The 15,782-nt window shown below is 38.7% G+C and overlaps 1 protein-coding gene and 1 pseudogene across 1 annotated transcript; both read right to left on the bottom strand.

Moving 5' to 3' along the window:
- Positions 1-7,883: 7,883 nt before the first annotated feature.
- LOC106670277 (probable cytochrome P450 6a14) lies at positions 7,884-11,371 on the bottom strand. The gene is made up of 5 exons (XM_014400461.1): positions 11,203-11,371; positions 9,700-9,949; positions 9,103-9,638; positions 8,145-8,606; positions 7,884-8,082 (listed from the first exon to the last, which is right to left on the bottom strand). The coding sequence occupies exons 1-5, from the start codon at positions 11,333-11,335 to the stop codon at positions 7,913-7,915; spliced, it is 1,551 nt and encodes a 516-aa protein (XP_014255947.1). The 5' UTR covers positions 11,336-11,371; the 3' UTR covers positions 7,884-7,912.
- A 1,256-nt stretch (positions 11,372-12,627) lies between these two features.
- Positions 12,628-13,921, bottom strand: LOC106670220 (annotated as a pseudogene).
- Positions 13,922-15,782: the final 1,861 nt, after the last annotated feature.

Raw genomic sequence — 15,782 nt, forward strand, 5'->3', positions numbered from 1 at the left:
ATTTTCTAACGAATTTCGATCAATTTTTTACGTTGAAAACGTTTTCCAAGTGTGTGAAACTGGTAGCCGGTGAGCAGAGGTCTCGAGAATAGGAAGGGTGAGGCAGAACCTCGTAACCAAAGTCCAACAGTTTTCGTGTTGTTAAATGTGAGACATGGGGGCCGAGCGTTGTCGTATAACAAAAAAGACATTTTCCGATTGACCAAAAATGACTTCAGTAATGCCAATCTAGTGCCTCGATGTAACTTATGCTGCGTGTGTCGTTGCCTGGGCGGATAAGTCAACGGATACGTGACCACTTTCATTTGACCTCTGACTCGCCCTGGCGTGTTCCTTGTGCAACAGCCTGTTGAACGACCAAACAGCGAGTACAGACGAAATGGGTTTCAACCCTGCTCATAATTAATGAAGGTTTTCAGTTGAGATAAAAAAAGTCAATGGCACGAGCGGGATTCGGACTCACGATCTTCGGCTTGATACGCCGCTGCTCTACCACTTGAGCTATCGTGACGTCGATCCACTCGGACACCAACCACCCATCTCAACCACACCTTTTGAATTTTCCATACATCCATACGTCTTTTACATAAGAAAGCGTTGTGGCTCTCGTTGGTTCGCCGGCTGCGGGGCGAGGACGTTGAATTGAGCAAATTTCGCGTCTCGTCTTTTATTCTGATGCTCTGATGTGTATAAAATTAAACAGGCAATTTATCTTGTTTGCCACATGAATTCTAAAATTTCACTCACTCATGTATTTTTTACGTCCTTTTATACAATAAATATTTGCTCACGCCCTGCCAAAACCCAATTGATCGAGATATGTTTATTTTCGCGGATTGCTTGTTAGCAATAGCTGATTATCACAAGCCCCTTTCCTAGTTATACATTTCGAGAGGGTGACTGTTTATTCTTTCAAGCTAACGGTTAACCAAAGTAGTATAAACAGGAGGGGAAGCAGTTGGGACAGAGACGCATTAAGGAGTACTTAGAAGAAGGGATGGAAAAATTACTACCCTATCGTTTTTGATAAAATACTTCTACAATTAACTAAGGGGGATTATAAATCCATTATTTATTGTAAGTCGTTTGTAGCTTAAGAAATTGAACATATTTCACACACAACCGAAACCATAATAAAAATGTTAATATTTCATTGTTCGTAAGACTTAAAAAAAAAAAAATGACTTTTGAACTACGATATAATAGAAAGCTTTAAGTCTGACGAGTACTCTTGCTTAGGTTTATTTATTTTTGTTAGTCTTGAAACCGACATAGAAAGGATATGTACTGTGGGTCTGAACTTGTTTAGTGATATTGACTAGGTAGAAAAATAGCACATGTCTGACCTAGGAGACCCCAGCACAAAGTAAATGATGCTGCCAGTAAAGTAGGACAATTAAAAAAATAATTATGTACTTTTTTGTTGATTTTTACATCTATAAAACAATTACAAAGGTAAAAATGCTATAAGAACAAAATTGACATGAAAAACATGTGAGGAGAACTCTCCCAGTGGGGAGCCTCTTTCAGAAAAAATAAACAATTATGTAATAATATGATAATAAATAATTCTTTGTTACTATGTAGACCATCATGTGGCCATTGGCGTCCCAGTCGACCCGATTAACTGGGATGGTAGTGGAATTGAGCTGACGATCAAGGAATTTGGATGTATGGAAAGGGTTTGAAAGGTTAGAAATTAATGTCACGATGTAGGGTGAGATTTGATACATAATAAGGAGGGTTATCAATTTTTGTTAGCATTTTGATTGGAAGGTTTGGATGCGTTGGGAATTTGAATGCTTGGATGATTCCCAGGGCAGGATGCCATAAGTCCACATAGATTTGAGAACCATGGTGTACCTTATTTTTTCGTAATTAAGTGGAAGTTTGTGGATCGTCTGTAGAGTAGAAGTGATAAAAGGTTGTAATGTCTGGTCGTTTCGGTTTAGAATTGTGTGCGGATTCCAAGTAAGTCATTTGTGCAGATGATGTCCCAAGTATGTAAGTGTTCGACAGGAGGTAGTGAAATTTTGTGAAAGTAAACAGGTGGTGGTGTTATACGTCTAAGTGAGAAGGTAATGTATTGGCTCTTGGTTGCGTTTATTTTGATTCTCCACTTTTTTAACCAAACGTATTGTCCCTCCAAATGGTGTTGAAGCACTGACTGGATCTTTAGGCGTGGGATCGTCAGCAAAATGGAGAGAATTGTTTCTGGATCGAGTAAAGGAGATATCGAAGAATGCTCCCCTGTGTGATGTTTGGATAGGATCGATGGATAGAGGATCCCTGTGACCTGACTAACTCTGAAGCAACGGTCAGACAGATACGATTTTAGGATAAGATACTGGGTACCTTTCAGCTTCCACAAGCCCGGGTGTCAAATCCTGTCGAAGGATTGAGCATATCAAGGATCACAATCGGACGACACTGCTTCTGCTCAAGGAAGAATGAAATGACGTCCACAAAGAGATGACATTGTTGGATTGTACAGTAGAGACGTAATCCAAACTATTGAATTTGAAATTAGTTTGACCAGAAGTTTCTCAAGAATTTTATTCATCACAGGAAGAAGGCTGATAGGATAGGATGAAGGGAAATTAAAAACGTAAGTAAGGAAAACTAGGCTTTCCTTGGTAGATAGCGAAGGATTTGACACGTAATCAAATCAAAACCAGGACTCTTTTTACGGGGAGATGACTGATTACGTAATTAATGTTGGAAGATGAAAAGGCTTTGGAAGGAAGAGAAAGAATCGTGTACATAAAATATATTTTTCTTGATTCAGAACACTTGTCGGTCATGTGTAAAATTTTAGACTAGCTATCACCAAAAAAAGGCTTTAGGTTAAGGTTAAAATCGTCATACTTGTGAGTCCTTAGGATACCATTGTAAGACAATGCCACCCCCCAAAATCTGTATCGAAACTTATCTTGGGTCTCCTCGGACGAGCGGAAAATGGGATGCCGGAAGCTGCAGGTAGACAAGCCGACAAATTCAATGCGTGTAAACCGCCTGGGGGATTCATCCGGCAGAAGCGCTTTATCGGCTGATGGATTGCGTATCTGATTTAGGGATGAAAGCTCTTGGCAAAGAAGATTCCCTTTCAATAGCACACAATGGCACCGTGAAATATTCCCACAGCTTTCGGATAATCGACCGTCAAACCGTCAGAGTACCTGTCAAACTGCAAATAATAACAATTTTAAACACACGTAAACCACGATTTTATTTTTAATTTTATTAATTTGTATTGTATATATTTACTACTGTACAATTGTTAATTTGCTTTCATTTACACTGGAACAATAGCAGCATTTCGGTTTGGAGTATCACTGAAAGACTCGAACATACTATCGAACTTGACTTTACTTCCTTTACTTCTCCACAAATTTGACCTTTACCTTTTATGAAATTTTAGCTACAACTACGTACAAAATTTTACGCCAAAGCGAATGAATGCATTTATTTTTCCATAAGGGATGGAAACGAATAAAGGAAACAACAATAAAAATTATAGCCTATCGCCTATATTTTCTCTATTTCAAAGAAGTACAAGCAAATTCTACTTAAATTCATCAGATTTCCACCTTGTTTATACAAATACAAGGAAAAAACCCTATAATAAGTTAATTAAGAAAAGGTGAATTAGTTAGAAATTAGAAATAACCTTGCCAAACTGATGCAGGTTAAGAAAGACATCTGTCCTTGGTCTACGGGTAACAGATCAAAAAGAGAAAAGGCCATAGTGACAAGACTAAGCATAGGACATACAAGAATATGTCGAGCACCTTTTCAATTGTAGTAGGCTAGACGTGTAGACAATACTTTGATTGGCCTCCCACTTACATTCAATATACAATATATATTTAAAAAATAATTTAAAGAAATTATGTTACGAAAATGGCTCCTCAGGACTGAAAAGTCGCAACCATGAGAAATACTACTCATGGTTGAGACTTTTGAGTTCTTAGGAGTCATTTTCGTAACATAATTTCTTTAAATTATTTTTACCCGTTTCTAAATCGTTTATCCATATCTTATCCACCGGAAAATTTCATCAAGCAGCTACCTATTTTGTAAATAAAAGTAACCTGCCAGAACCGCAGATAATTCAAATCCGAGCCTCTTTCAAACCTGACTCTCGGGCTCCCAAAATTGCTGTTCACTTCTCTGATAGCTTCGTTTTTATGGTGTAGGGTTCAAACTTTGGAAATGAAGTTGAAAGAGTGTTGCAAAAATATTTTAAGCTAATTCTTCTTGTTTCTTTCAACAGTCCGTTACATTCGTTTAGAAACAAGGTATTTTCATTTAACAACTTTGACAAGATATTAAAGTTTTGGTACAGGCTAATTTTATCGATCATTTCAAATGGGCAATTTCTCTTAGGAACAATCTTTTAATGATTAGAGGACATGAGGTGTAGCTAAGATGCTTATATCCTAAAGCATAAAATGGGTGATCTAATTTAAAAAAAAATGTAAATCGCTATCTTTCACTTGACTTTGAGAAACCAATAAGTTCAATTTTATTGAAACCTAAAATTAGATACCACTTTTAATAGTTTCCAATCGTAGTAATGTTAAAAAAAACACTCCAGATTTGAATTCATTTACTGGTAAAGATAATAAGGAGCATATAAATAATATTTACAATTTCTGCTTATCTGATTAAGAAAAGCAAATTAAACTGAGAAACCTTTTATCTTGAGCAATATTATATCAATTAAGATTTAGACAATTTATCGTTTATGTTATTTTTTTTTGACTGGGGGTTCCGACATCTAGGTCATTTCAGCCCCCAACTAAGTTTATATTCTATTTACCCTTTCAAACACTACATTCATACACATAAATACATCCATACAGTACACCATTCCTTTTGGTCGATGGAGTACTTGATATTCCTCCACCGACCCTATACTCAAACTAATCTAGATTGGGGTCGATGGAGTACTTTTATAAATATTCCGCCATTGACCCCGAACACATACTCTTACGCTCTCATCGTTCGAGGGATAATAGGGATGATGATGGCGTTATATTTTACCTTCACCCCTCGCCATTCACGCTAATAAATACATGCACTCAGACTATAGACACACAACACATAAGACATACTATATACAATAACCCCAATTTTTCCTAAAAAGCGGAACAGGGGACTCTGAAACTCGCTACCGTGTTCGAGAACTCTTCTTAAGTCCGGCGGCATGCCTACACGCTCTCTGTATGGAGCCAAGGCATGACACCCCTCTAGTAGGACACATCGAGCAACCTTTCTCTCCATAAGGGGCACCTGCGCGGGCTTTGGCCCAAAAGCAGGTGCCCATGTGTCAACCGCGTATGGCCCATCCTCAGTCGGGTGAGGACGATCCCTCGTCTCCTGCTCAGATTCTCTCTTCTGCTAAGAATCTCCCTGTCCGCTCCCCACCTAAAGTGACGAACAAATATCAATAGAGAGAGGGTTTTCCTGCTCTGGACCTCGACGTCGTCGATGTGTGCCTGCCATCTCAACTTCTCAACAAACAGTAGGCCGAGGAACCGCACCTTCTCCACGTACCTCACAGGTGGCCCCTCAGGCAGAGTTGAGGGGGGCTATGGGCCCTCCTCAATCTGCAAAAGTGAACACACACCGTTTTCGAAGTGGAAAAAGTAAACCCGGTTTCCTCGGCTATAGCAGCCACATGGTTTATCGCCGACTGCATCCTACCGCCGACCTCCGCCAGATCCTTACCCGAATGGTAGAAGCAGAGGTCGTCGACAAAGAGCATTTTCTTTATCTGCGGGGGGACACCGTCAGCGATACCGTTCACCGACATCAAGAAAAGCGCAACGCTTAACACCGAACCCTGAGGGATACCGTTCTCCTGAACATGCTCCCTAGAGAGCACAGTTCCCAGCCTGACTCGGAACCTACGGTTCTCCAGGAAACCCTGGATGAACCGTGGCAATTTGCCTCTTAGACCGAAATCGTGACATTTCCGCAGTATCGCGTATCTCCACGTCGTATCATACGCCTTCTCGAGGTCGAAGAACACGGCCAGAGCGTGCTCTCTGTTCAAGAACGTGTCCTGAAGGTCGCCCTCGAGATGACATGCATGATCCACCGCAGAGCGATTCCTACGGAATCCCGCCTGATACTGGCTGTAAAATCCCTTTGTCTCCAGGTGCCAGGTCAAACGACCGTTCACCATAGACTCCAGGACTTTGCTCAAGCAGGTTGTCAACGAAATCGGTCTGTAACTCGTAGCCAGGCTTGGATTCCTACCCTCTTTAAGGATAGGTATGATAAGCGCTTCTCGCCAACGATTGGGGTAAGAGCCCGAATCCCATATGTTGTTGAAAAAGTCCAACAAGCGCCGCTTCGCACTCTGGGGAAGGTGGCGAAGCATCTCATATGGGATACCGTCACACTCGGGGCTTGAGTTCAGTAAAAAAAAATACGCGGTTTTTTTTCTGATACCTTGTCTCTTTCTATTCATGTTTCTATCATGTTAGTTTCACGAGGAAAAAAATTATGACAAATTTACGTGAAAAATAATTGGTTTTTTAGAAATTTTTCGGTTATTGGTAAACTGTGATTTCGTTTAATATATTTTTATGGCAATCTACATAACAAAAATAGTGTAAAATGATATATTTACATAGTTGATATGAGCAAGAAGAGCAAAATGGATAATTTAAATTTTCACTTTTTTGAAACCAGGACCTATTGGTTTTTGATATTTTGGTGTATAGAAACACCAAAAAAAGTTTGGTTCGTTCGCTCTTGAGCCAACAGTGTTCGCATCGCCCTTGAATCTCTAATCGAAATATTGCACAACGATCCTCTTCAATGTCAAAGATTCCAATTTTGAAGATAAGAAATAAGATCGGCACACTCCAAATATCGGCACCCTCGCTTTTTTAGTAAATACTCTTTTTGGTACATTACTTTGTAAAACATACTCATAACTATTGACTTACCCGGTTATGTGAAATTTTACCTCGTTGAAAACCGTGTTCTCCTGGATAACTTTGTTCCTCATATTGGGATAACTTTCTCTACTTTCTAGTAAGAGGGGAAAATGAGCAGAAATGAGGGAAAATAGCCAGTATTCCAATTCATTTTCTAGATAAATAATTAAAGGGACTTGAAATGATCTGTATTTTCGTACATACTTTTAACTATTGGCTTAGATGGTTTTGTGAAACCTTCTTTTTGGTACATCACTTTGTAAAACATACTCATAACTATTGACTTACCCGGTTATGTGAAACCTACTTTTTGGCACAGAGCCTTTTAAAACTTACGTTTAACTATTGACTTACCTGGTTATGTGAAAACTTCTGTTTGGGAATCATCGCCTGATCTTGATTCTCTGAGCTACTTACGACCTCTACCCAAATACACTTACCGGTCTCAACCTAATACTTACCTTTAAGCTGGGCGCACACTAGTTCGACAGCGCGGCGCGGAACCGACCCCCCAAGAAGAATACGTTGAAATGAATATAACCACCTACACTAGGCCGGTAGGGCAGGCGGCGCGGCTCGGAGCCGGAGGAAATTGCCAGACTTCTGGAACCCGCCTAGTGTGTGCCGAGGGGGTCGGAAATAGTTGAGTTTGGGTACATTCGGCTGCCCTCGGACGCCATATTTGTAAAGACCAAGCCAATGATTGTGACGTTGGGACTCCTGGAAATGCAAAATCAGCACTAAGCCGCAGCGCTAGTCAGATGGAGGGGGAAAATTCGACCAACGCAGCCGAGAGCTGTTCCTACATTCACAATTCCGCGCAGCCGCACCGAACTAGTTCGCGCCCAGCTTTAATCCTCAGAAGTAAGATCCTATTGTGGATAGTTGTTTAGTATGTAAACTAAGGTAGAAACAATGAGGAACTCAAATTAAAATATTTTATTTTAAAATCATTATAAATCGACCTTTTCCAGGTCATAGTAAACTGGGTCTTGAGGAGTTGTGAAGAAGGTCTGTTTGTTAAATACCAATGGTTCTTTAGTCTTTGGGTTCAGCTTGAGGCTGTATGACATCAGGATCTTTGCCAGGCAGAACTTCATCTCTTGTAAGGCAAACCTCATGGCTGTAATTAAAACGAAAAAAAGGTTAGGACTTGTGATAAAATTGTGATAATTGATTACTCACCGATGCACAGCCTCGGCCCTTCGCCAAACGGCAAAAAGGCGCAGGGTCTCTGGAAGACATCGGGTCCGAAGCGTTCAGGGTCGAACTTTGACGGTTCAGGGAAGTAGGTCGGGTCCATGTGGATTGAAGACAAGGCGATAAACAGTTTGTCACCCGGGTAGACGGTCAAACCATTGTCGAAAGTGTATTCTTTCGTGCAGATCCTCATGAGCATGGGCACCGTCGGGTACTTCCTCATCGTCTCCTTCAGGCACATGTCCAGGTAGGTCATGTCCTTGACGGAATCGAAGCTAAGTTTACCGTGATGGCGCACTCTCTCTTTGACCTCATTCCTCGCGCGTTCCTGTATCACAGGATTCTTGGAAAACTCGTAACAAACGAGGTCCATGATCGCAGCTGTCGTCTCAAAGCCGGCTGTCAGAAAGACGAAAGCCTGCCCGACCATCAGGTTATCTGTCACTTCTAACAAAAAAATTGTTTTAAATTTGGTTAATATAGTTATTAATTTATTTCAAAGAAGACTTTTTGTGTGTATATATATATATATATATATATATATATATATATATATAACGTCTAAATACCGACCGAAATTTAAATAGACATCCTAAGAATAATCTTCTTGATTGATAGCTAATCTGGCTTGGCAAGAGGGTTATTCATTGGTTTTCGGTAACCTGATTTTATACGAGTAGGTCATTTAGTTCTATCCAAGGAAAGACAGCGATTATGATTAATGACACATGTGTCTGATTTTCATCGATAACGCCCACATAACCTCCATTTTGACTAATAACACATGTGACCTCTATTTTGATGGTCCAGTACACATGAAGAATCACAATTAAAAGTTCTAAAGATAACCAATGAGAAATCCCCCCCACAGGTAATCTACTTATAACTTACATTTTTATTAATAATTTATGGAAATGGTTCGCGTTATCTTGAGGTAGCTTACCGAATTTTTCTGTCGTGTAAGTGTTATTCCCGATGTCGAGGTAATCATCGCTGGGGTCTTTCGTCGTTATTTCCACGGAACCTTTCTCCCTTAGCTGGAGCATGAGGTCGAGGAAGTCGTTCCTTCGGACGTTCTTCTCGACCCTGTAGTCAATCGTGTCCTTGATGATGTTGACGAAATAATCCTGCACCTTCTTGTTACTGAAGGAGAGGCCTAACTTTTTCGCGAAGCTCGGGAAATTGAAGATGATGACGAATTTGAGGAATTGGAAGGCGGTTAATTCGAAGGCATTCTTTCCCATCGTTCTGAACTCGGATTTAGGGTCGGCCAGGGTGCCAGGGTTGAAACCGAACGCGAAATTGCCTATGACTTCCATCGAAAAACGGCCGAATACGTCTTTCATATCGACGCAATCCGTCGACTCCTTTTCAATCGCATTAACCAAGTTCTCGCCGATCTCGGTCATTAGTCCGTACATCGTCTTCAGCTTCCCTGTAGTGAAAATCGGTGACAATCTGTTCCTGTAAGCTCTCCACCTTGGTGGAAGAAAAAGTAATCGTACGTTAAAAAGAAACAGACAAAGGAACAACCGTTCACCTTTTTCCAGTCATGGAGAAGAGGCTGATATCCAGTGGGTTGGTGTTTTCGTCTACTTCGAAACCGTGATCGACGAAATGGGGAAAATCCTTCACCAACACTGCCTCGGCCACTTCGGCGTCTTTGACCAGCAGAATCGGCTGCAGTAAGTCGTACATGCCGATTATCTTATCGTCTGGGAACTTGTCGCAGATTTCCTTTAACCTCTCGCCCTGGGACGTCTGCTTTAGAATGGTTCTCAACGAGTTTCCTACATCAAATACAAATAAACCATCATTAAAGGAAATAGCTATTAAATGTTTATTAGGCATATAACCATTGAAAAACCCTCCCCTACTTAGATAACCTGCAGTACATAACCTATAGTAACCTACTTTCTTATTAATAGGATAACCTATAAACAAATCAAGATTTTCGATAAACTGTAAAAACCTTCTACTTCTTAGATATCCAGCAGGAAATAACCTATAGTTCTTACCTTCCTATTACTAGGATAACCTATAAACAAATTCAGATATTTGATAACCTGAAAAAACCTTTCAATTTTATGGCTTGCGAACCTACAACCAATCATCCTTTATAAACTTTCATAAAAAACCGTTCAGTACTTGGATAACCAAAAAATGGCGTCAGTTAATCTAGTAACAATCTTCCTGTTTATATTATTTTGTTGGATAACACAAAGAATGGTAACCAAGAAATAACCTTGATCTATCGAGTTGTTAACCAATAAAAAACATAAAACAACCTACTTATTTACCTTTTTTTGTGTGACTTGTTAACCTTTTTTGTAAAAATGTAGGAGTCAAAAAATCGATAAATTTCAATTCAAACAGAAATTAATATTTGGGGGGTCTCTTGGGTGGGTGGTTTAAAACGAAATTTCATGTTAGTTTCAGGAGAGAAAAAATTATGACATAATTGAAAAATAATTGGTTTTTAGAAATTTTTGGATATTGATAAACTTTGATATATTTTTATGGCAATGTACATAACAAAAGTGCTGTAAAATGATATATTTACATAGTTGATTTGAGCAAGTTGAGCAAAACGGATAATTTAAATTTTTAATTTTTTACGGCGAAACCAGGACCTATTCGTTTTTGATATTTTGGTGTATAGAAACACCAAAAAAACTTTGGCTCAGACTCGTGACAACCAACCTGGTCGTCCCACGCCGACAGACCCCTGGCGATTTCGCGTTGGCCGCATCCTTCCTCTAAAATTGCTCTGACTCTGATGTTATCATACTCAAATGACTAACTGGAGCCATTGAAAAAGCTTTAAGAACAAGAACAACATCAAATGAAATCTACGAAAGGAAAAATTTAACTGAAATTGATTTTTAGGCGTGGCAAAATCGAAGGGTGTAATGAGATTAATCAGTAGAAAACAAATAATCACCTGTAATTAATGTGGAAAGATAACGAATTTAGTTTTAAACAAAATAAATTGTGCGTTCAATTAATTTTCCACAGAGACAGTGGGTGAAAAAAATCTTACCGAAGAAAAGCCATGGTTCTTCGTGTTTCACTCCTCGATCCTTCCACGTCCTGTAGATCTTCTTCGTCTTGTAGACGGCATAGGCGAGAAGGGATGCCGCCACGGCAAGGAGAGAAGCAAGCACCGGCGACATGACAGTCAATGGGTCAATTAGGTCAATAGGCGACTTTGGTGTTCAACTCCCCCACCTCGGTTCGTTCGCCCTTGAGCCAACAGTGTTCTCATCGCCCTTGAATCTCTAATCGAAATATTGCGCAACGATCCTCTTCAATGTCAAAAATTCCAATTTTGAAGATAAGAAATAAGATCGACACACTCCAAATGTCGGCACTCTCGCTTTTTTAGTAAATACTTGCAATCTTTCGTTTTTATTTTTATGTTGTTTACTGGATATTTTTTCAATGAAATATAGCTAAATCAAAAAAATTCAACTGATTAAAATAATTTTACCAGATTGTTTTGAAATTGGTGGTCTCCTGGATAACTTTGTTCCTCATATTGGAATAACTTTCCCTACTTTCCAGAAACACGGGAAAATGAGCAGGAATGAGGGAAAATGGCCATTATTACAACTTGCTTTTTATTTAAATAATTATAGGGACTTGAAATGATGTGTTTTTTCATATTTACTTTTAACTATTGGCTTAGTTTGTTTTATGGAACCTTCTTTTTGGTACATAGATTTGTAAAACATACTCATAACTAATTAAGATTTTTAGTTGAGATAAAAAAAGTCAATGGCAAAAGCGGCTCTTCGGCTTGATACGCACAGCTCAAGTGGTAAATAGAAGATCGTGGGTTCGAATCCCGCTCGTGCCATTGACTTTTTTATCTCAACTAAAAACCTTAATTAATTGTAATATATTAATTGGTCAAGCGGACCACGAAATTAATGAATAGAACACTCATAACTATTGAATTACCTAGTTATGTGAAACCTTCTTTTTGGTACAGAACGACTTACTTTTAACTATTGACTTACCTGGTTGTGTGAAACCTTCTTTTTGGTACGTAGCCTTGGCTATTTACTTACCTGGTTATGTGAAAACTTCTGTTTGCTACTTATAATGGTAATTAATAACCATACTTATAACTATTGGCTTAGTTGGTTTTGTGAAACCTTCTTTTTGGTACATAGCCATGTAAAACGTTCTTTCAGCTATTGACACCTGGTTATGTGAAACCTTTTTTTGTGGATAACCATGCAAAACCTACTTTGATCTGGTGGTTTCTTTGTCTCTTATAACCAGTAGATATGGTACTTTTTGAAAGTAATAATCAATAAATAGGCGATCTTGTACGTCCATTGTTTTATAAGTACATTTCTTTGGAGTTTATTGAATTCATATTTTCTTTTTGGTGCATAATTATGTATTTAATACAAAATCTTACAAAAAGGAAAAAGGAAAAAAATCGTTTTTTAAGTTTAAGAAGAAATCACGTCCAGGTCGAAATAAATCGGGTGTTTTTTTTGTTTTTTTGTGAGTTCAGTCGGTTCTTTTATTTTAGGGTTCACTTTGATCTTGTAGGACATGAGAACCTTTGCAAGACAGAATTTAATCTGCTGTATCGCGAACCTCATCGCTGGAAAATACATTCAATTAATTTTAATTTTTTCTTGATAAATCATTTCGATTACCTATGCAGACCCTCGGACCTTCGCCGAAAGGCAAGGAAGTGCCCGGCCGCTGGAAGACACCGGGGCCGAAGCGTTAAGGGTCGAATTTGTCAGGGTCAGGGTAGTACTCATCGCTGCGATGAATTGAGAAAACCGGAATGATCAATTTCTCGCCCGGTATGACGACGAGGCCGTTGGAAAATGTGTACTCTTTAGTGCAGTTTCTGAAGAGGATCTGGGCCGGCGGTACATCCTCAATATCTCTTTCAAGCACATGTCCAGGTAGGTCATTTCTTTGACGGAGTCAAAGCTGAGGCTGCCGTGTTCGCGTACTTTCTCGTTTATCTCTTCCCTGACTCGTGCCTGTATCCCGGGATTCTTGGACATTTCGTAAAAGGTTATGTTCATAAGTACAGAGGTCGTTTCGAAACCGGCCGTGAGGGAAACAAAAGCATGCCCGACCATCAAGTTATCTGTCACTTCTACAATAAATAAAAAAATCAAGTTGTTTTTTATATTTCATAATCTTTGTAAAAAGAGTAAAGTGCATGAATAACCTTCCTTGTTGATAACAAAGTTGGATTAGGTTACTCATTGATTACCTTTTTTAATTTAATTTAGTTTATTAAACGTTTTAATAGTAAGCATACGAAAAAAATTAATTTATTCTATTGAGGACCGCTATGTAAATTTTCAACACCGAAATTAGATGGATAACAAAGGAATAACCTACTTTTTTCCCCCCAATTCAGATAACAGACTATCCTCGTCAAATAACCACTAGACACCCAGCATCCTTCACAGTTAACCAATTACTTTTTCCCTGCCATATATGGATGGATAAACAATAAATTACCACCTGTTAATATATTCAAATAAACTATCTACTGATAATCAATATATAACCTACTCATTTATAATTTATGGTAATGGTTCATTGTGTGATAGCTTACCAAATTTGTCTGTCGAGTATGTCTCATTGCTGATCGCCAGGTAATCATCGCTGGGGTCTTTAGTATTATTTCCACGGAACCTTTCTCTCTGAGCTGGAGCATGAGGTCGAGGAAGTCGTTCCTCCGGACTTTCTTCTCCACCCTGTAGTCAATCGTGTCCTTGATGACGTTGACGAAATAATCCTGAATGTCTTTAGGGCTTAAAGACAGGCCATACTTTTTGGACAATTCTGGGAAGTTGGTTATAAAGATGAACCTGTGAAATTGTTTGAATTACGTATGTACGATTCGAATTTATATCCGAACATAAAAACTAAAATTTAAAGGCGATACTGACATTAATCATCGATAATGCATCATCATAATAACCATGTATAAGCTAGTCTGAGTACGGAAATACATCGGAGTTTCATCAAGGACCTAGAAAACCCTTTTTGTTATTATGATCGATTTAGTCCATTTCCCTCTGTAAATAGTTAAAAATCAATTGGAATGAAGCATACTTACTATATTATACTGCTATAATTTCAAGCCCTCCTAACTCTAGCTTTGAATCGATATTTTTGTAAACTTTGTGATGTCATTATTATTATTATTATTATAGTGTGGTGATTAGTGGCCGTTAGTCTATGATTATTCAGAAATCGTGAGATGCGATCTGGTGTGACGTAGGTTTCAGAAAAACATTTTCCTTATCGTGCCAACGTTTCGATCTTTATTGAGGTCATCTTCAGGGCTCAATAAAGATCGAAAAGTTGGCACGATAAAGAAAATGTTTTTCTGAAACCTACGTCACACCAGACCGCATCTCACGATCTCCGAATAATCAACCATTTTCACATCGATGATTTGAGCAAGTAAATAGAACGGCGAAATAAAAATATTAAAAACCGAAAATTTTAACTTTCAAAAATCAATTTTGACGAAACCAGGGGTTTATTCGCAAGGAGTGGCGGATACTTGTCCGATATTTTGGAGTGTAGAATCGCCAAAAAAAAGCTTGGACCAAATCTATGGCACACCAACATGATCGACCTCTTGTTAATTCAATCCATAAATCCAGTAAACACAAAAATCAGACAGACACCTTGCACTGTCAATATGATATGGTATTGTCAATGACATTGATCATTCAAGGTGGGACGTTAACAGACAATCGAACCCTACGGTTTTTATACGCATAATTGCTTAATACGCGTTTTTTCATATCTGGAAGAAATAGTACTTAGGAAAATTCAGGCCAAGTTGAAACACGTACAAACATGACAATATTTGGTACAGAGTGCCATCCCTTTTTGACCGGTTTCGACGACGAGGTCGATAAAGTCTATAATTTTATTAGCGATATGCAAAGCCGGGCTCGAGCCCGGTTATTATGTTATTGGATAATAGCCATCAAAATCCTCGTTTTGTATCTGATCGCACCTAATAATTGAAACGACTGCAATGCGCCGGGAGAAAGATCGGATTTACACGTGAAAACCGGTATACACTGTTCGATTATTTTATGTATAAATGATGCCTGTTAAAGCGATTTGAAAAAGGACAAATGATTTTATTTTACCGGACTGTTCAAATAATTTTTGCATTGATAAGTAGTGCCATTTAAAATAATCTATTAATAAATGGATTTATTCGTCTGCGGGATGACGAGCCTACAGTTCGGTCATTTTTTTCTGCTTTTACTTGCCTTTTTGGTTTGTCTGACACTTTTCAGCCTCTAACGATCCTCAAAGGTTTTAAGATTAGAATTTTTTTTGTAAAAAGAATAGAAAAAAGCAATGTTTGAGTAGAGCCGCAGAATGGAGCATTGATGTTAATCAAAACTTTGGAGTCGGTTAAAGCTCATTTCCCATAGTTTTCCCTAAACCCAGATCTGAACACGGATTGTAAATGTAAGTTTATTTTCTAACGCTCTTGTTTTTCTATTAGACTGTAAAGAAGATTTTCTGCGGATCTTTATTAACTTGGCTGCTAAGATTAGGAAAGGGCGTGGCCGCAACGGTTTA

Source organism: Cimex lectularius, unplaced genomic scaffold, assembly GCF_000648675.2.
Source record: "Cimex lectularius strain Harlan isolate CLEC.00 unplaced genomic scaffold, Clec_2.1 scaffold94, whole genome shotgun sequence".
Classification (NCBI taxonomy): domain Eukaryota; kingdom Metazoa; phylum Arthropoda; class Insecta; order Hemiptera; family Cimicidae; genus Cimex; species Cimex lectularius.